Below are 20,348 nucleotides of genomic sequence, written 5' to 3' on the forward strand. Positions count from 1 at the left end.
AAGCTGAAGCAGCTCCTTTAATTGCAGAAGTACATCCAGAAGAACTTTTAAGAATTGAAAGTGAAGTAGACAGACGAGTAGCAGAATTAACTTCATTTATAGTGGAAGAAGTTGCAAAAGATTCTATGGAGCAGGGAAGTCTAGATGCATTACAGGGTAATCTGAAAGAATATGAGCAAAGCTGTCAAGCTCTATTGAATAAAGAAGAGAGAGAAATCATCAAGGAATCCAGAAATCTCCTAAAAAAGGCTTCCAAGGCATTTGTTACCAAGATGGAGTTACATTTAGAACCTGAAATCAAAGCTGTTGAAGCCAAGTTAATGAACAAACATGGGACTATAATTACAGTTTCGGGAAACATTCTGGAAACTTGCCGACAAGTTCAAAAATACTTACAAAGATTTTCTGCAGTTCCCACACATCCTTCAGCACAATCTCCTGAAGTTGAAGCTTTTAGGATTCAATCTCAAATAAAAGAACGCGTAGATCAACTATCAACCTCAATAACTGAAGATGTTCTGAAACATTCTATGAAGGAAGGCATTTTACAAGTCTTGGAAGGCAATCTTCAAGAGTATGAGGACAACTGCGAATTTCTCTTCACTACAGAAGAACGCGAAATTATCAGAGCATCCAGAAATATATTGGAAAAAGCCACCAAGGCTTTTATTAAAAAAGAGCAGCTGCAATTGGAGCTGGATATTGAAGCTGTTGAGAAGAAATTGGAAGGAAGACAAGGCTCAGTTGTCAGTGTATCCAAGAATATTTTGGAGACATGCAGGAGGGTGGCGGAGTACATAAGAAAATTGAAAATAACTGCAGAAGCAACTGCAGAAGAAATTATAAGAGAGAGGCAAGATGGAATAAAATCTGAAAAAAACATTTCTAAAGATAACGATGAAGGAAGTATTGCAATCACTGAAGCAAGCAAAGAAGTAACAGAATTAACTCCACTTATAATAAAATCTGAAGCTACTGATGAACAAGAAAGTTCTATGAATATTGAAAATGTAGCAAAAACCGAGGAGAATCTTCTACAGACTAAAACTGAAGAAAGTGGAAGACCCATAGAGGAAACTTTTAGTCTAGATATTGTGGAACCTGAAATCAAACATGAAGCTTCCACTAATGAAGAAAATGTTGTTTCATTAAAGAAAGAAGATGCTGCAAAATATGGTGAAATTAAATCATCCAGTGTCAAAGTTGACGGAAATGGAATTTCTACAGATGAAGCTACAGGACCACATGCTGTAGAAACTGTAATCAAACCTATAGCTTTAGGTATTGAAGATACTGTTGACTCGCTGAAGCCTGAAGATGCATCAGTACGTCATGAAATGGAAACTCTAAATGTCAAAACTGATGATAGTGGAAGTTTCATAGACAAAATCACAGAATTAGACGCCCTAAAAACGGAAGCCAAACTTATAGCTTCAACTATTGACGAAAATATTGCTTCACTGAAGCCTGATAATACGTCAGAACGTGATAGAATTGAACCTCTAGAAGTCAAAGCTGATGAAAGTGGGAGTTCTATAGATAAAACCATAGCTAAAGATACTGTAGAAACTGAAACTAAATCGGCAGCTTCAACTATTGAAGAAAATGTTGCTTCTTTAAAACCTGAAGATGTACTAGATCATGATGAAAAGAAATCTTTCGAAGTCAAATCTGACGAAATTAAAAGTTTCATAGATGAAGTCGGGGAACCCGTTCTTTTAGAACCTGAACGCAAACCTCTGGCTATAACCATTGAAGAACATGCTGCTTCATTGAAGACTAAAACAGCACCAGAGCAAAGTGAAGCAGTAAGAGATGTTGAAGCTTCAGTAGTTGCTTCCAAAAGTGAAGAAATGCAAGAGCATAAAAAGAAAGAAGTTGATACTAGCAAAGATTTGGAAAAAAATAAATCCGAGGAAAAAGAAGAACTCATAGAAACTTCCATAACTACTGAAGTATTAAAATCTAAAGAATTCGAGATAATTGTTGGAGAGAGCAAAGACCAAGAGGAAACTCTCCTCTCCTCACTTAAAGCCTTGAAATCTGCAATAACCCACATGACTCACCAGCCCCTTTCAGAGGAAAAAAGGGCTGCAGTGCATGAGCTTGAAAAATCAGTTGAATCCAATACTCACCACATAGAAACATCTCTTAAAAACCTTATACCTTCACAACTGACTCTCCCGGAACAGAGTGCATTGGTGGTAGCCGAAGAGACTTTATCGGAGATCCACAATTTGATCGACTCTCAAGAAGAATCGGCTTCAGTTGATACAGCAAAGAAAATGATTGAGGATTTGCGCCTGGCAGTGGTGGCTACTCCCAAGGATTCCAAGACACGGGAGGCGATAGAGCCATTAGAGGAGATCATGAAGAACGTGGTGAATCTTATGGAGGGTATTTTACAGGAAAAGGACTTTAAGACCAAACTCTTCAATTCAGTTAAATTGGTGGTAGAAACTGTTGCGAAACTGAAACCTTCTAAAGTGAAGCTGGAAAGTTTAAGTAGCATTGAAGAATCTTGTATAGGACTTTTGGAGGCTTTGGAAGGGGTTTCTGTGGAGTGCGATATTGAGCAGAAAGCTGTAGATTTACTCAATGAGTGTCTGAGCATTACCAATGAATATTTGGAAGTTTTTTCCAAGAAATCCCGAGCTCCAAGCAAGAGCATTTCAGAAAAAGGTCAAGAGTTTAAAGTAACTATACAGAGTGTACCTCAGTATTCCACTTTGACCCCTTTAATGGAAATTGTAGCTAAGCTAGTGGATAATGTCCTGGGATTGATGAAGCCTGAAACTCCTCCTCCACTACCGTCTTGTAAACCTTTGCAATATCTTCAAAACTCTCTGAGAAACCTCCAGGAATCTTTATCCGTGTCCGAGCCTGGATTCGAGAACAAATCTAGGAAAATTTTGGTAGCGGAGCTGCAAAGACCAGTGACCACCTTGCAATTTATTGCTAGCACCATTTTGGAGGACAAAAAAGAGAGACTGAGTGGGGCAGATTTAAACATTCTCATAAGTGCAAATCATACTACGAACAAGCTGTTAACCATAGTAGAAGAGCTTGAATTCAAGTCTTCAGGAGAGCAAGTATCAATTCTGGATGAGACTCGCGATAGCCTCAAAATCCTTCTTGCTAGCATCAACCAAGAGTCCCAGATCAAGGACTTTATAGATCCTTTACAAGATGTTTTGAAAACTGTCGAAAAGGCGTTGGAGAGGGCTTTAATGACTGGGCAAGAGGAGAGTGATAGAAAGAACGGAGTGCTTTTGGAACTGAGGAGGGCCTTGGAGAAGTTCCACTCCAAAACTTCAAAAATTGAAGAGCTGCAGAAGCCCTTGACAGCGATTATTGAGGAAGTTTCCCTGGAGACTTCTGGGGAGCTTGTGAGTAGCCAAGAGCTGGGGAATTTGCAGAGATTAGCGGAAGCCATGGAAGGAGTCAGTGACAATCTCAACGAGCAGTTGAGTGAGAGGCTGCAAACATTGAAAAGAACTCTGAGGGATATTGTATCAATCAACGAACAAGCTGCAGATCTGAAAGCCCCAGAGGTGCATCTGACTCTGGCAGAATCAATAAACGAGCCTCTAGAGCATCTTCAGGAGGCCTTGGATTTAACCCACCTCCTCCACTCAAAGACTACCCTTGAGGACCTCCCTCCCTTAAACCAACTCAATAACTCTTTACAAGATTTTTTGAGTTTCATTGCGACTACCAGACATTATTGCAAAGGCAACATGGATCTATTTCAAAATCTCCTACAACCCCTGGAAGAACTTCAAGTGGACATTTCTCACTCGCTGGATTCAATAGTAATTGAAGAAGAGATGGTATTAATAGGAGATATTGCCAGAATTTTATCTAAAATTTCTTTGACTGAAAGCTTTGACATTAAAGACTTCTCGGAGGATTTGGATCAGCTTCAGAACAAGTTAATAACAGTCTGCATGAAAGCTGCATTATTTAACACTGGAGAGAGAACCGTTCTGCAGAACTTAGTCCGGCCTATGGAAAATGTTTCCAAAGCCATTGTAGTAGTGCAAAGAGAGATGGCAGAGAGAACAATTTTGAGGAAATGTTTGGATCAATTAGTTGAATCCGCTAAAGACATGTCTTCTTTGGAACATTTGGCCAAAGTTCTGGAAAATGTGAAAAACCCTCAAAGTGTTATACATATAATCGAGATTTCTAGAGAACAATTGGAGGACTTCCAGAAAAAAATCAAGGATAATCCAAATATTACTAAAGCTTTGCAGGAGATCTTGACGGGGGATCCTCCTACAGTGAGGGAATTGCAGCAATTTGTTAACTCTTTAAATAGTTCAAAACAACTCAGTGAGAACTCAGCTAAAGCTTCCATGGATACCTTAAAGTGTGACCTTAAATCCCTGGAAAAGGCTGTAGTGGATAGGCACCCAGAGCCCTCCCAAGCTATTGTTTCCATATTAGAACTGCGAGAACCCCTAGAGAAGCTTGAAGAAGAAATAACGGACGCATCAATTAGAGCTGAAGCTCTTAATATAGTTCAAAGGTCATTGGAGAAGCTTTCCAGGGTGGTCTCTCAAGTAGAGGCTACTATCCACAAACCGGTAATCACTCAAATAGAGAAAGCGGAATTGCAGAAAGCGATTCAAGGCTTTAAAGAAGCTCTAAACTTTATTGAGGTGAAGCCTGAAGAGAAACCTATCATTTCTGAGCATTTAAAAACATTAACTGTCCAAGTAGAAGAATTGGAGAAGAATTTGATAATAGGAGAGGTCCCTAAGGATCTAAGTGTATTAAGAAACAATCAAATCGAAGCATCCAAACTCTGTGGAATAATCAAAGAAGTTTGCCATAAGGACTCCCTTTTATACATTATGCTAGAGCTTCTAGAGCCCTTGGAGTACCTCCAAGATTGTGAACAAAACCTTCTGAATCTTATGAGCAGCGATCTGGTGAAGGAATTTCAGGAGAAGCAGCGAGAATTAATGGACACTTTAACTGGGCAGCTGAAGAGGGTGTTTCAGGCAGTTGATGCCTCAGTATCTATAGAGACGGCAGTTGAAGCATTGAAGCCTTTGAGACAGATGTCTCAGGAGATTATTGAGTGTGGGCATGAGTCTGCTGAGTATGTACAGGAGGCGCTAAAGCTACTGGTTTTAAAGATTGATGAAATTTGCAGCCATGCTGTGAGGTCTGAAAAATTGGATGACGTTTCGAGTATCGAAGAATGGTCTTCACGGATAGTTTTGGATGTGGCTAAAGAAGAAGTGGGCGAAAGTAGTTTGAAAGTTTTAGAAAGCAATTTAGAAGAGTACCAGAAAAGCTGCGGAGCATTGCTAAATGAAGAAGAGAGGGAAATTATTAAAGAATCCAGAGCTATTTTGGAAAAGGCTTCTAAAGCATTTGTAAACAAGGAAGAGCTTCAAGTGGAAACTGAAATCCAGGCAATCGAGAAAAAGCTAGAAGGCAAAGAAGGTCCTGTAGTGACTGTATCCAAGAATATTCTTGAAACTTGCAGGAAGGTTGCTGAATATTTGAAAATGACTTCAGATTCTCAACCTGTTGTTCAAATAAGAAAACTGGATGATACACAAGCTTCAAGAATTAAAGAAGATGTTGAAGAGCGGGTTAAAGAAGTGTCTTCAAACATAGCTGACTCTGTAATTAAAGATGAAGTTGAAAAAGGAAGTCTTCAAGCATTGGAGAATAATTTAGAGAAGTACCAACAGAGTTGTGAAGCACTGTTGAGCCCGGAGGAGAAAGAGATTATCACGAAATGCAGAGTTATATTGGAGAAAACTTTTAAGGCTTTTTCAAACAAAGAGGAGCTCTATGTGGAAAATGATATTGCATCGGTGGAGAAGAGGCTGGAAGGGAAAGAAAGTCCTGTAGTCACCATATCGAAGAATATTCTCGATACTTGCAGAAGGGTGGCAGAATACTTAAATAAACAGAAAAAAATTATTATTTTCGAAGAAATTCATAAGGCGTCGTGTTCCGAAATGGAACCTATAGCAACAGTTTCAGAATCAGAACAAATCAAACTTCAAGAGAAAGAAGAACAAAAAACCATGGAACCGCAGGAAAAATCCAAAGATGAAGCCTCAGATCAGGTAAAATCTTCCAAAGAGGAGCCCAAAGTGTTTTCTGAGCTTTCTATGAGGGGGAGCGAAATTGGAAAAAAGAAAATGAAATCCGAGCTGACGAAACAAAAATCTGAAGAACCTGTAAAGCCCAAATCTATTTCTGACCTTTCTAAAATAGACCCTGAAACGGTGTCAAAAGAAGAACCTACCGAAACACCTAAAGAAGAAGTCAAACCTGCAAAAGAACTTGAAGAATCGAGGAAAAAAGAAATTACTATTGAAACCCTCGAAAAAGAACTCCCATCCCAAAAGGAAGATGTCAAACCTGAGCCAAAAGAGAAATCCACAAAAATATTTGTAGAAGATCTTAAATCAACAGTACCTGTGGAAGAACCCAAGAAAGCAGAATCTTTTTCTAATATCTCTGAACCGACGCTTGGACCTCAAAAGGAGGAAATAAAATCTGAAACAAAAGAAGAACCGTCAAAACCATCTGAAAAAGATGTTATGTCAATAAAAACTACTGAAGAACCCAAAAAAACGGAAGCTGAATCTCAAAAAGCTGAAATAGGACATTCTCTTGAACCTAAATCTACAGCACCAATAGAAGAACCATCTTCCAAATCATCCAAAGGCAAACAGATCTTGAGCATAGTGGCAGAGCTGAGTAAAAAACTGAATATTAAAGCTGTGATTCTTGGCTATGAAACTAAGGAAGAAGACATTCTGGCTACCAAAATTGAAGACTCTGTGGCCAGTTTAGGTGCAGCCTTTGAAGAGATAGCTAACAATGAAGAAGTTATGTCTCAAATGACTGAAGAAGAAGTGACAGCTTTGGCCACCTTAGTGGAACCTTTAGAAAGGTTCTCTATTACTGTAAGTAAAACCCAAGAACAACCTTCTCAAGTGCAAGTTGCTGAAGTGATCAAACCGGAAATACAGCAGGCTGTTGCCAGCTTAAAGGCTTCAATTGATGAGGTGATAAACACAAATTTAGTAGGCAACCTGCAGATTCCATTGAAAGAATTCTCGACGACTCTATACTCTGTAGAAAGATACATGAACAAAGCTCAGAAGTTTCAACCTATTCAGTATTTATCAGCAAAGCTTGCAACCTTGCAGCAAGTGAAATTCTTGATGCCAGGCATTGAGGGCGTATCTGTAGTTGAGCAACAAGGAGTGGTCTCAAATTCAGAGCTGCAGACTTTGAGGGAAGCTCTAGATGCAGCTACTTCAGAAGACATTAGCCTAGTTGAGGCTGAGGCTATAAGTCATGGTATTGAACCTTTAAAAAAGCTATGTGAAGCCATTCTTAGGCAATCCAAAAAGCCCGAATTAAAGAATGAAGAAATTAAAAAGGCAGCTCTTCAATTGAAGCAAGCAATTGAGCAAGGAGTGCAGCAACTCCCACAAAAACTGAAGTTGTTAGAACCATCTCTACAAGCCATATCAGCAAGACTTGCGCAAGTCGAACCAATTCAGCAACTGCTTCTGGAAGTAAAAACCTTGAAGCAAAGTTTTGAAGACCTAAAATCAATTCCCCAACAAGCTCTTCTCACACAGAAGGAAGTAGAACAATGTTTAGAAATCGTTGAAACCACTTTTCAAGAAATTGAACAGGCTGCAGAACCATTTGAGAATGCGGCAGCAATTGTGAAACCTCTTCAGAAGCTGTCTTCAGTGCTAATACAGCAAGCTCAAGAGCTGTTGAAGCCTGAAGTGGGCAGAATTGAAACACAAAAAGCTGTAGCTGCCCTGAAGCAAAGCGTGGATAGAGAAGCTGCCTTCAAGGCTGAGAATCTGCAGATTACTGTTATACAGCCTGCATTGGAAGCCATGGTTGCAACGTTATCAGAAATTGTGAAAGATGATATCCTGAAACAGGAAGTAGAAGCAGATAAGTTGAAAGTTGATGTAAACGTGTTGAAAGATGAAGAAAAAGATTTTGAAAAAGTTATAAAACAAGAATCAGTATCTGAAACAGCTACTCAAAAACCTACAATCGAAGACGCACAACAGGTGCCGAAACTTGAAGCATTGGAATTTGATGCACCAAAACCCGTAGAAGGAACATTAGAAGGAATGGTAAAAGAAAAACCTTCAATCATAAAAGGGGAACATACGCTAGATCTTGATGGAGACGTACTAAGACGTGAAAAAGAACCATTAGAAGAAGTTGTAATTGAAGACACAGAAGCTCAGTCAGTTATAGGTGAACTCATAGCTGGAGAAGCAAAGAATAACCTAAGAGTTGAAACACCTAAAACTGATACAGACGTTTCAAAAACTGAAAAAGGAGAATTGGGAGACATCATAAAAAAGGATTCAGTAATTCCCTCAGCTGCAGAGAAACCTACAGCCGTTCAACCTGAAGATGTATGTCTACCAAAAACACCAACAGAAATTATTGAAGCAGCAAAATCTGAAGAAGTAGGAATGGAAAGAGATGGAATGATAAAGACTGAAACAACTTCTGCAGCAGAGAAGCCTATAACTATTGAGGCTGAGGTAAGATCCCAAATGAAAGCAACAAAAGAAGATGCTGATATTTCAAAAGCTACTGATGAACAATTGGTCAAAAAGAAAGGATTGGACAAAGCTACAACCTCCACTATAGAGGTCCCTACAGCTCAACAGCAATCTTCTCCGAAGAAGGGCGACAAAATTTTGGGCATAGTAACCGAACTTAGCAAAAAACTCAACATCGCAGCCGTCATGCTCAACCAAAAATCCAAAGACTTTGCTTTGACAAACATGGAAATAATCACGCAGGGAATTGAGACCTCAACTGAAACCCTCAGTGTAGCTTTAGCCCAAGAAGCATCAGAAATGTCTGAAACTGAAGCTTTGATGATGGAGCCATTGATTGAGCCTCTAGAGAAGCTCTGCTTGGTGGTTACTCAAGTCCAAGAAGAGGTGACCAAGCCTGAATTGCAGGAGCTGACCTTCATGCAGCAGACTGTAGCCATCTTGAAGGAGGCTGTAGATAAGGTTGCAGAAACACCAACACAAAGAGAAAAAGTTAGAGCAAGTATTCAAGCATTTTCTCAGAACTTGGGAAACATTTCCCAAAGATTTACTCTAATAACAGCCCGCAAGGACAAAGCACTAGCGAAGCAACTGTTGGAGGTTACTCAGAAGATACCAGACGAGATTCAGGCTCTGAAATTGGAAACTAACGAATTAACTATCACTCCCAAACAAATGAACCTTAACCGATTAGAACAATCCATGAAATCGGTTAATGAAGCTTTGAAACGAATTGTAACAACATCTTCCGAGTCAGTCCAAGATTTAGCTTCTGAGGAAGCTCATAAATTACTAGAGATGAATATGGCTTTGGAGAAATTTAAGGCTGTTGTCATTCAATCTAAAGAAGCAGCTACAACTATCCAAGTAACAGATTTACAGACACCTGAACTGAAACAAGCAGTTAAAGCCTTGAAGGAAGTAATCGATGCTACTCTTCTGGGTCCTCCTAAAGCTCAAAGTATTAAGATATTACAAACGCCCCTGAAATCCCTTTCAGCCTCGTTAGGTCTAGTGGAAGAAGACCAGAAGCCTATAAAATCTGAGAGAAAAGATGTAGCAGTAACTAAGGAGTTATTAGAGGTTGCTCAGAAGACATCAGAAGAGATTCAAGCTCTCAAGTTGGAAACTAAAGACGTGACTCCCTCTCCCAAACAAGCGAAACTTGAACAGTTAGAAGAATCACTTGAATCAGTAAAGGAAGCTTTCGCACAAATTGCTGCAACTACATCTGAGTCAGTCCAGGACTTATCTTCTGAGGAAGTTCAAAAATTATCAGAGATCAAAGTACATTTGGAGAAACTTACAGGTGTTTTTATTCAGACTAAAGAAACAGCTACAAATATAGAAGTAGTAAATTTGCAGACACCCGAAATGAAACAAGCAGTAAAAGCTGTAAAAAATGTAGTCGATGCTATTGTACTCAGTCCTTCGGAAGCTCAAAGCATCAAAATATTAGAAAAACCCTTGAAATCGCTTTCAGCCTCTTTGTGCCTAGTGGAGGAGGACGAGAAATCTGTAAAGTCTGAGAGAAAAGACGTGGTTATAGCTAAAGAGCTATTGGAGATTGCTCAGAAGACATCAGAAGAGATTCAAGCTCTCAAGTTGGAAACTAAAGATGTGACTCCCTCTCCCAAACAAGCGAAACTTGAACAAATTGATGAATCCATCAAATCGGTTAATGAAGCTCTGCAACAAATTTCTACAATTACTGCTGAATCAGTCCAGGACTTATCTTCTGAGGAAGTTCAAAAATTATCAGAGATCAAAGTACCTTTGGAGAAACTTACAGCTGCTTTTATTCAGACTAAAGAAACAGCTACAAATATAGAAGTAGTAAATTTGCAGACACCCGAAATGAAACAAGCAGTAAAAGCTGTAAAAAATGTAGTCGATGCTATTGTACTCAGTCCTTCGGAAGCTCAAAGCATCAAAATATTAGAAAAACCCTTGAAATCGCTTTCAGCCTCTTTGTGCCTAGTGGAGGAGGACGAGAAATCTGTAAAGTCTGAGAGAAAAGACGTGGTTATAGCTAAAGAGCTATTGGAGATTGCTCAGAAGACATCAGAAGAGATTCAAGCTCTCAAGTTGGAAACTAAAGATGTGACTCCCTCTCCCAAACAAGCGAAACTTGAACAGTTAGAAGAATCACTTGAATCAGTAAAGGAAGCTTTCGCACAAATTGCTGCAACTACATCTGAGTCAGTCCAGGACTTATCTTCTGAGGAAGTTCAAAAATTATCAGAGATCAAAGTACATTTGGAGAAACTTACAGGTGTTTTTATTCAGACTAAAGAAACAGCTACAAATATAGAAGTAGTAAATTTGCAGACACCCGAAATGAAACAAGCAGTAAAAGCTGTAAAAAATGTAGTCGATGCTATTGTACTCAGTCCTTCGGAAGCTCAAAGCATCAAAATATTAGAAAAACCCTTGAAATCGCTTTCAGCCTCTTTGTGCCTAGTGGAGGAGGACGAGAAATCTGTAAAGTCTGAGAGAAAAGACGTGGTTATAGCTAAAGAGCTATTGGAGATTGCTCAGAAGACATCAGAAGAGATTCAAGCTCTCAAGTTGGAAACTAAAGATGTGACTCCCTCTCCCAAACAAGCGAAACTTGAACAAATTGATGAATCCATCAAATCGGTTAATGAAGCTCTGCAACAAATTTCTACAATTACTGCTGAATCAGTCCAGGACTTATCTTCTGAGGAAGTTCAAAAATTATCAGAGATCAAAGTACCTTTGGAGAAACTTACAGCTGCTTTTATTCAGACTAAAGAAACAGCTACAAATATAGAAGTAGTAAATTTGCAGACACCCGAAATGAAACAAGCAGTAAAAGCTGTAAAAAATGTAGTCGATGCTATTGTACTCAGTCCTTCGGAAGCTCAAAGCATCAAAATATTAGAAAAACCCTTGAAATCGCTTTCAGCCTCTTTGTGCCTAGTGGAGGAGGACGAGAAATCTGTAAAGTCTGAGAGAAAAGACGTGGTTATAGCTAAAGAGCTATTGGAGATTGCTCAGAAGACATCAGAAGAGATTCAAGCTCTCAAGTTGGAAACTAAAGATGTGACTCCCTCTCCCAAACAAGCGAAACTTGAACAGTTAGAAGAATCACTTGAATCAGTAAAGGAAGCTTTCGCACAAATTGCTGCAACTACATCTGAGTCAGTCCAGGACTTATCTTCTGAGGAAGTTCAAAAATTATCAGAGATCAAAGTACATTTGGAGAAACTTACAGGTGTTTTTATTCAGACTAAAGAAACAGCTACAAATATAGAAGTAGTAAATTTGCAGACACCCGAAATGAAACAAGCAGTAAAAGCTGTAAAAAATGTAGTCGATGCTATTGTACTCAGTCCTTCGGAAGCTCAAAGCATCAAAATATTAGAAAAACCCTTGAAATCGCTTTCAGCCTCTTTGTGCCTAGTGGAGGAGGACGAGAAATCTGTAAAGTCTGAGAGAAAAGACGTGGTTATAGCTAAAGAGCTATTGGAGATTGCTCAGAAGACATCAGAAGAGATTCAAGCTCTCAAGTTGGAAACTAAAGATGTGACTCCCTCTCCCAAACAAGCGAAACTTGAACAAATTGATGAATCCATCAAATCGGTTAATGAAGCTCTGCAACAAATTTCTACAATTACTGCTGAATCAGTCCAGGACTTATCTTCTGAGGAAGTTCAAAAATTATCAGAGATCAAAGTACCTTTGGAGAAACTTACAGCTGCTTTTATTCAGACTAAAGAAACAGCTACAAATGTAGAAGTAGCAAATTTGCAGACACCCGAAATGAAACAAGCAGTAAAAGCTGTAAAAAATGTAGTCGATGCTATTGTACTCAGTCCTTCGGAAGCTCAAAGCATCAAAATATTAGAAAAACCCTTGAAATCGCTTTCAGCCTCTTTGTGCCTAGTGGAGGAGGACGAGAAATCTGTAAAGTCTGAGAGAAAAGACGTGGTTATAGCTAAAGAGCTATTGGAGATTGCTCAGAAGACATCAGAAGAGATTCAAGCTCTCAAGTTGGAAACTAAAGATGTGACTCCCTCTCCCAAACAAGCGAAACTTGAACAAATTGATGAATCCATCAAATCGGTTAATGAAGCTCTGCAACAAATTTCTACAATTACTGCTGAATCAGTCCAGGACTTATCTTCTGAGGAAGTTCAAAAATTATCAGAGATCAAAGTACCTTTGGAGAAACTTACAGCTGCTTTTATTCAGACTAAAGAAACAGCTACAAATATAGAAGTAGTAAATTTGCAGACACCCGAAATGAAACAAGCAGTAAAAGCTGTAAAAAATGTAGTCGATGCTATTGTACTCAGTCCTTCGGAAGCTCAAAGCATCAAAATATTAGAAAAACCCTTGAAATCGCTTTCAGCCTCTTTGTGCCTAGTGGAGGAGGACGAGAAATCTGTAAAGTCTGAGAGAAAAGACGTGGTTATAGCTAAAGAGCTATTGGAGATTGCTCAGAAGACATCAGAAGAGATTCAAGCTCTCAAGTTGGAAACTAAAGATGTGACTCCCTCTCCCAAACAAGCGAAACTTGAACAGTTAGAAGAATCACTTGAATCAGTAAAGGAAGCTTTCGCACAAATTGCTGCAACTACATCTGAGTCAGTCCAGGACTTATCTTCTGAGGAAGTTCAAAAATTATCAGAGATCAAAGTACATTTGGAGAAACTTACAGGTGTTTTTATTCAGACTAAAGAAACAGCTACAAATATAGAAGTAGTAAATTTGCAGACACCCGAAATGAAACAAGCAGTAAAAGCTGTAAAAAATGTAGTCGATGCTATTGTACTCAGTCCTTCGGAAGCTCAAAGCATCAAAATATTAGAAAAACCCTTGAAATCGCTTTCAGCCTCTTTGTGCCTAGTGGAGGAGGACGAGAAATCTGTAAAGTCTGAGAGAAAAGACGTGGTTATAGCTAAAGAGCTATTGGAGATTGCTCAGAAGACATCAGAAGAGATTCAAGCTCTCAAGTTGGAAACTAAAGATGTGACTCCCTCTCCCAAACAAGCGAAACTTGAACAAATTGATGAATCCATCAAATCGGTTAATGAAGCTCTGCAACAAATTTCTACAATTACTGCTGAATCAGTCCAGGACTTATCTTCTGAGGAAGTTCAAAAATTATCAGAGATCAAAGTACCTTTGGAGAAACTTACAGCTGCGATTATCCAATCTAAAGAGGTAGCTACAAATGCCGAATTAGCAAAATTGCAACCACCTGATTTGAAACAAGCAATTAAAACCTTGAAGGATGTAATCGATGCTAATCTACTGAGTCCTTCTGAAGCCCAAAGTATTAAAATACTAGAAATGCCCTTAAAATTATTTTCAGCCTCTTTGAGTCTAGTGGAAGTGGACGAGAAATCTGTAATGTCTGAGAGGAAAGACGTAGTTGTAGCTAAGGATTTATTGGAAATTGTTCAGAAAACATCAGAAGAGATTCAGGCTTTCATGATGGAAAACAAAAATGTAACTTTCTCTCCCAAACAAGCGAAACTAAAACAGTTAGAAGAATCTATGCAACCTATTAAGGAAGCATTGGCACAAATTACCGCGAATATGTCAGAGTCTGTTGAAGATTTATATTTTGAGGAAGATCAGGAATTAGCTCGTATTAAAGAACCGTTTGAGAAACTTAAAATTGTTGTTATCCAGTCTAAGGAAGCAGCTGCAGTTATCGAAGTGGCAGATTTGCAAACACCTGAACTAAAACAAGCAGTTAAAGTCTTGAAGGAGGTAGTTGATACTATACTTGTCAATCTTTCTGAAGCAAAAAGTATGAAGTTACTTCAACGGCCGTTAAGCTCACTTTCTGCCACTATAAGAGAAGTATTGGAAACTGAGGAAGGACCCCAGAAAAAGTCTTGTGGGAGGTATATGCAACTGGCCAAAGAACTAAAAGTCCCAGTGGCCCAATTGCAAGAGAAAACACGTCTCCTCTCCTCCAAAAATCTGGAAAGTCTCCGATCTTTAGCGAGCCTTGAGTCTCCCTTGCAGCAGCTGCGTCTCTCCCTAGACTTCGTAGAGGTTCAGAGCTTGAAAGGCCTTGGAGAAGATCTTCCAGAGACCATGCAAGAACCTCTCAACAATCTCATTCCTACCATGGAAGGAGTGTTAATTGAGTTGGTGAAGGTTAACTCCTTACTAGATAAAACAGAGGATGCCAGCGTGAACCTCAAAAGTCTTGAGGCAGTTTTTCGAACCTTCAAAAAAGCCATAGATCGAGTTCTAAATCTCCCAGTGGAAAACAAGCTTCTAGAAGCAATATTCATGCCTCTACACGATGTGTGCAAAGTTGTTGCTGATGTAAAGAGATCTCTTGTTGAGGCAATGGCCAGAAAAGAGTTGGAGAGACAGGAAGCCTTGATGCAGCCTTTGGTGTCAACCACTGGAAAACTAGAGCATCTGGAAAAATCCCTAAAGGAATTTGAATCGTCCAAAGCCCTCACAACACTTCTAGAAGCAAAGCACCCCTTGAAACAACTAACGGAACTTCTGAAACAGGCTGAACATAGCGATTTAGCGACAACCTTCATCACTGAAAGCAACACTTCATTAAGGCAACTCAATGCCACCTTAGATTTAATTGAAACCAGCCTATCCGTTCCTGAAGCTCTCTCGTTAGAACGACCAGGAATATGCAAGACCTTTAAAGCTACCATAGCCTCCCTGGAGCAATTAGTGTTTGAAGAAAAATTTTCTTCTCTCAAAATCCAATCGGTATTGAAGGATCTTCTGCAATGCTTCATTCAAGTTGTGGAGGCGTTCAACAAGGAAAGAAACGATTTCAAGACCTTGACCAATATCAGGGAATCTACAACTAGTTTAAGTCTTCAAGTCAAGAATCTTAAAGCTGCAGCTAAACTCTTCAAGGATATAGAAAAAGACAGCATGCTAAAATTTGAAGACATACAAGAACCTCTGGCAAGGCTTCAAGAGAATCTTGTAGTAGCTTTAGAGATTGGAGATAACACCAACGACTTCAATTTAGAATATTCTTTGAAGCTGAACAATGTGGCGGATAAACTGACCAGTTTGTCTTTGTATCTTGAAGACATTCTCAGCAATCCACAAGCATTGAAGGAAGCTCCAAACGAGGAAATGAACGTTTCTAAAAGCTTAAAAGACTTCAAGCTCTCTATAATTGAAGCGTCTGGTACGGTATCATTAAATGATAAAATGGAGATTCTTAGCCAGGCTTTGACTATGCTGGAAAGCAATATTGAAGCCTTAGAGAAAGACTTCTTTAAAGAGGCAATGCAAAAAAGAGGCGACTTCAGATTTTCTAAAGCCCTGGAGCAGCAACTTAAGGATTTGAACAACAGTATATATCGCGACACTTTCATACATAGAGCCTCAAAGCCTATAATTAAGCTCATGGACCAGCTTTCAGCTTCTAGGAAGGGATTACTAAAGATAGAAGGTCAAGTCCCTGAAGACATTGAAATTCCAGATCTTGACTTAAATTCTGATCTAGAAGGATTAAAAGAAATTGTGAAAACCATTAAAAGTGAAGAGGATATAATTCCTCATAAAGGTAGCTTAAAAGAGGCGTTGAAAACAATCGACACTCAGTTAATAAAGATAGCAACCTTCATTGCTTCTTCAGAGATTTTAACTAAGACTTCAGATGACTTGAATGCTGTAAGAGATTGCTTCAAAGATATAGCAAAAGATATTGATGAGATGGGAGAGAAAACCAAAGAAGTGCTTGTCATTGAAGCAAATGAAACTAGTAAAGATCGTAAGTCTAGCGATGAAAAACAAAGAGTGGAGCTGATTTTACAGCTTGAAAAGGTGGTAGAAGCTGAAACTAAAACTGCAGATAAAATTCTTAAATATGATGTACAGGAAAATGAGATGAAAGCTAAAAAAGAGAAGGAAAATGCCGATGCCAAGGCCAAGATACAAGAGGAAGAAGAAGGGAAAATCCAAGAGAAAATGGAAGAGCAGGCTATGGATGACGATGTTGTTGACCAGGAAAAAAAAATGGTACAAGAAGGTGAAGCGAAAGTGAAAAAAGAAAAAGAAGAAACTGAACCTACAGTTAAAAAAGAGCTTGAAAAAGAAGAATCCAAAGCCAAGAAAGAGAGCAAAGAATTGAAAGTCAAAACAAAAAAAGAAGCTAAAGTGAAGGACAAAAAAGAAAAAGAAGAAACTCATGCTGAGGCTACACAAGACACAGAAGGATCAGAACCTAACGACAAAGATGAAGAACAAGTAAAAACTCAGAATGAAATGGAAATAAAAGCTAAAAAAGATAAAGAAGAAATAGGAGCTCAAATAGAAAAAGACGAAATAAAAACTAAGGCCAAGAAAGATAAAGAGGAGTTTGAAGCCAAGGCGAAGAAAGAGAACGAAGAAGCTGAAGTAAAGGCTAAAACAGATAGAGAAGACATAGAAGGTAAGGCGAAAAAAGAGAGAGAAGAAGTTGAAGCCAAGAAGATGGAAGAAGAAACTAAAGTTAAGGCTGAGACAGAGAAGGAAGAATTGGACGCTAAGGTAAACAAAGAAAAAGAGGAAGCGGAAACTAAAGCCCTGAATGAGAAAGAGGAAAAAGTTGCAGCCAAAAAGAAGGAAGAAGAATCTAAAGCTAAAACTAAGACGGAGAAAGAAGAATTGGGTGCTAAGGCTAAAAAAGAAAAAGAAGAAGCAGAAGCTAAAGCACAGAAGGAGAAAGAGGAAAAAGATGCAGCTAAAAAGAAGGAAGAAGAAGCTAAAGCTAAGGCCGAGAAAGAGAAGGAAAAATTGGAAGCTAAGGCGAAAAAAGAAAAAGAAGAAGCAGAAGCTAAAGCACAAAAGGAGAAAGAGGAAAAAGATGCAGCCAAAAAGAAGGAAGAAGATGAAGCTAAAAAGAAGAAAAAAGAAGCTAAAGCTAAAGCCGAGAAAGAGAAGGAAGAAATAGAAGCTAAGGCGAAAAAAGAAAAAGAAGAAGCGGAAGCTAAAGCACAGAAGGAAAAAGAGGAAAAAGTTGCAGCTAAAAAGAAGGAAGAAGAAGCTAAAGCTAAAGCCGAGAAAGAGAAAGAAGAATTGGAAGCTAAGGCGAAAAAAGAAAAAGAAGAAGCGGAAGCTAAAGCTAAAGCTAAGAAAGAGAAGGAAGAATTGGAAGCTAAGGCGAAAAAAGAAAAAGAAGAAGCGGAAGCTAAAGCACAGAAGGAGAAAGAGGAAAAAGAAGCAGCTAAAAAGAAGGAAGAAGAAGCTAAAGCTAAAGCCGAGAAAGAGAAGGAAGAAATAGAAGCTAAGGCGAAAAAAGAAAAAGAAGAAGCGGAAGCTAAAGCACAGAAGGAAAAAGAGGAAAAAGTTGCAGCTAAAAAGAAGGAAGAAGAAGCTAAAGCTAAAGCCGAGAAAGAGAAAGAAGAATTGGAAGCTAAGGCAAAAAAAGAAAAAGAAGAAGCGGAAGCTAAAGCACAAAAGGAAAAAGAGGAAAAAGATGCAGCCAAAAAGAAGGAAAAAGAAGCTAAAGCTAAAACCAAGAAAGAGAGAGAAGAATTGGAAGTTAAGGCGAAAAAAGAAAAAGAAGAAGCAGAAGCTAAATCCCAGAAGGAGAAAGAGGAAAAAGATGCAGCTAAAACGAAGGAAGAAGAAGCTAAAGCTAAGGCCGAGAAAGAGAAGGAAAAATTGGAAGCTAAGGCGAAAAAAGAAAAAGAGGAAATGGAAGCTAAAGCTAAAGCTAAGAAAGAGAAGGAAGAATTGGAAGCTAAGGCGAAAAAAGAAAAAGAAGAAGCAGAAGCTAAAGCACAGAAGGAGAAAGAGGAAAAAGATGCAGCTAAAACGAAGGAAGAAGAAGCTAAAGCTAAGGCCGAGAAAGAGAAGGAAAAATTGGAAGCTAAGGCGAAAAAAGAAAAAGAGGAAATGGAAGCTAAAGCCCAAAAGGAAAAAGAGGAAAAAGTTGCAGCCAAAAAGATGGAAGAAGAAGCTAAAGCTAAAGCTAAGAAAGAGAAGGAAGAATTGGAAGTTAAGGCGAAAAAAGAAAAAGAAGAAGCAGAAGCTAAATCCCAGAAGGAGAAAGAGGAAAAAGATGCAGCTAAAACGAAGGAAGAAGAAGCTAAAGCTAAGGCCGAGAAAGAGAAGGAAAAATTGGAAGCTAAGGCGAAAAAAGAAAAAGAAGAAGCGGAAGCTAAAGCACAGAAGGAAAAAGAGGAAAAAGTTGCAGCTAAAAAGAAGGAAGAAGAAGCTAAAGCTAAAACCAAGAAAGAGAGAGAAGAATTGGAAGTTAAGGCGAAAAAAGAAAAAGAGGAAGCAGAAACTAAAGCACAAAAGGAAAAAGAGGAAAAAGAAGCAGCTAAAACGAAGGAAGAAGAAGCTAAAGCTAAGGCCGAGAAAGAGAAGGAAAAATTGGAAGCTAAGGCGAAAAAAGAAAAAGAGGAAATGGAAGCTAAAGCCCGAAAGGAAAAAGAGGAAAAAGTTGCAGCCAAAAAGATGGAAGAAGAAGCTAAAGCTAAAGCTAAGAAAGAGAAAGAAGAATTGGAAGCTAAGGCAAAAAAAGAAAAAGAAGAAGCGGAAGCTAAAGCACAAAAGGAAAAAGAGGAAAAAGAAGCAGCCAAAAAGAAGGAAAAAGAAGCTAAAGCTAAAACCAAGAAAGAGAGAGAAGAATTGGAAGTTAAGGCGAAAAAAGAAAAAGAGGAAGCAGAAACTAAAGCTAAAGCTAAGAAAGAGAAGGAAGAATTGGAAGCTAAGGCGAAAAAAGAAAAAGAAGAAGCGGAAGCTAAAGCTAAAGCTAAGAAAGAGAAGGAAGAATTGGAAGCTAAGGCGAAAAAAGAAAAAGAAGAAGCGGAAGCTAAAGCACAGAAGGAGAAAGAGGAAAAAGAAGCAGCTAAAAAGAAGGAAGAAGAAGCTAAAGCTAAGGCCGAGAAAGAGAAGGAAAAATTGGAAGCTAAGGCGAAAAAAGAAAAAGAAGAAGCAGAAGCTAAAGCACAGAAGGAAAAAGAGGAAAAAGATGCAGCCAAAAAGAAGGAAGAAGATGCAGCTAAAAAGAAGGAAGAAGAAGCTAAAGCTAAAGCTAAGAAAGAGAAGGGAGAATTGGATGTTAAGGCGAAAAATGAAAAAGAAGAAGCAGAAGCTAAAGCCCAGAAGGAGAAAGAGGAAAAAGTTGCCGTAAAAAAGAAAGATGAAGAAGCTAAAGCTAAAGCCAAGAAGGAGAAGGAAAAATTGGAAGCTAAAGCGAAAAAAGAAAAAGAGGAAGCAGAAGCTAAAGCTCAGAAGGAAAAAGAGGAAAAAGTTTCAGCCAAAAAGGAAGATGAAGAACCTAAAGCTAAAACCAAGAAAGAGAAGGAAGAATTGGAAGCTAAGTTGAAAAAAGAAAAAGACGAAGCGGAAGTTAAAGCCAACAAGGAGAAAGAGGAAAAAGATACAGCTAAAAATAAGGAAGAAGAAGCTAAAGCTAAAGCTGAGAAAGAGAAGGAAGAATTGGAAGCTAAGGCTAAAAAAGAAAAAGAGGAAATGGAAGCTAAAGCTCAGAAGGAAAAAGTAGCAGCCGAAAAAATGGACGAAGAAGCTAAATCTAAAAAACGGAGAATGACGAAAAATATGACGGAAATGGCAGATGTGAAAATTACCTCTAGGGAAAGAAAAGATTTTATAACTGGACAACACAAAGAAGCCTGTAGTATCCCTGAAAAATCAAGACTCCAAGAAAGAGACAGCGTTGAAGAAAAAAGAGTAGCGACAGCAAAGAAGAATGTACGAGAAAGTGCACCTAACGGTAAGAAGCCTCAACTCACACAATATAAA

The 20,348-nt window shown here is 38.7% G+C and overlaps 3 protein-coding genes across 5 annotated transcripts in view; all 3 read left to right on the forward strand.

The window, feature by feature from the left end:
- Nucleotides 1-51, forward strand: part of LOC136411659 (uncharacterized) — an 11,565-nt gene extending 11,514 nt beyond the window's left edge. The window contains exon 18 of the mRNA XM_066394312.1: nt 28-51. Coding sequence (XP_066250409.1) covers nt 28-51 — 24 coding nt within the window. The remainder of the gene's footprint in view (nt 1-27) is intronic.
- The window catches only part of LOC136411407 (cytosolic non-specific dipeptidase-like), a 47,493-nt gene that overhangs the window by 2,173 nt on the left and 24,972 nt on the right, over nt 1-20,348 (forward strand). The window lies entirely within an intron of this gene.
- LOC136411406 (titin homolog) overlaps nt 18-20,348 on the forward strand; it is a 33,708-nt gene continuing 13,377 nt past the window's right edge. For all 3 annotated transcript variants that reach the window (XM_066393956.1, XM_066393957.1, XM_066393958.1), the window contains exon 1: nt 18-20,319. In XM_066393956.1, the coding sequence (XP_066250053.1) occupies nt 126-20,319 (20,194 nt within the window). In that variant the 5' untranslated portion in view covers nt 18-125. The remainder of the gene's footprint in view (nt 20,320-20,348) is intronic.

Source organism: Euwallacea similis, chromosome 10 (genome assembly GCF_039881205.1).
Source record: "Euwallacea similis isolate ESF13 chromosome 10, ESF131.1, whole genome shotgun sequence".
NCBI lineage: Eukaryota > Metazoa > Arthropoda > Insecta > Coleoptera > Curculionidae > Euwallacea > Euwallacea similis.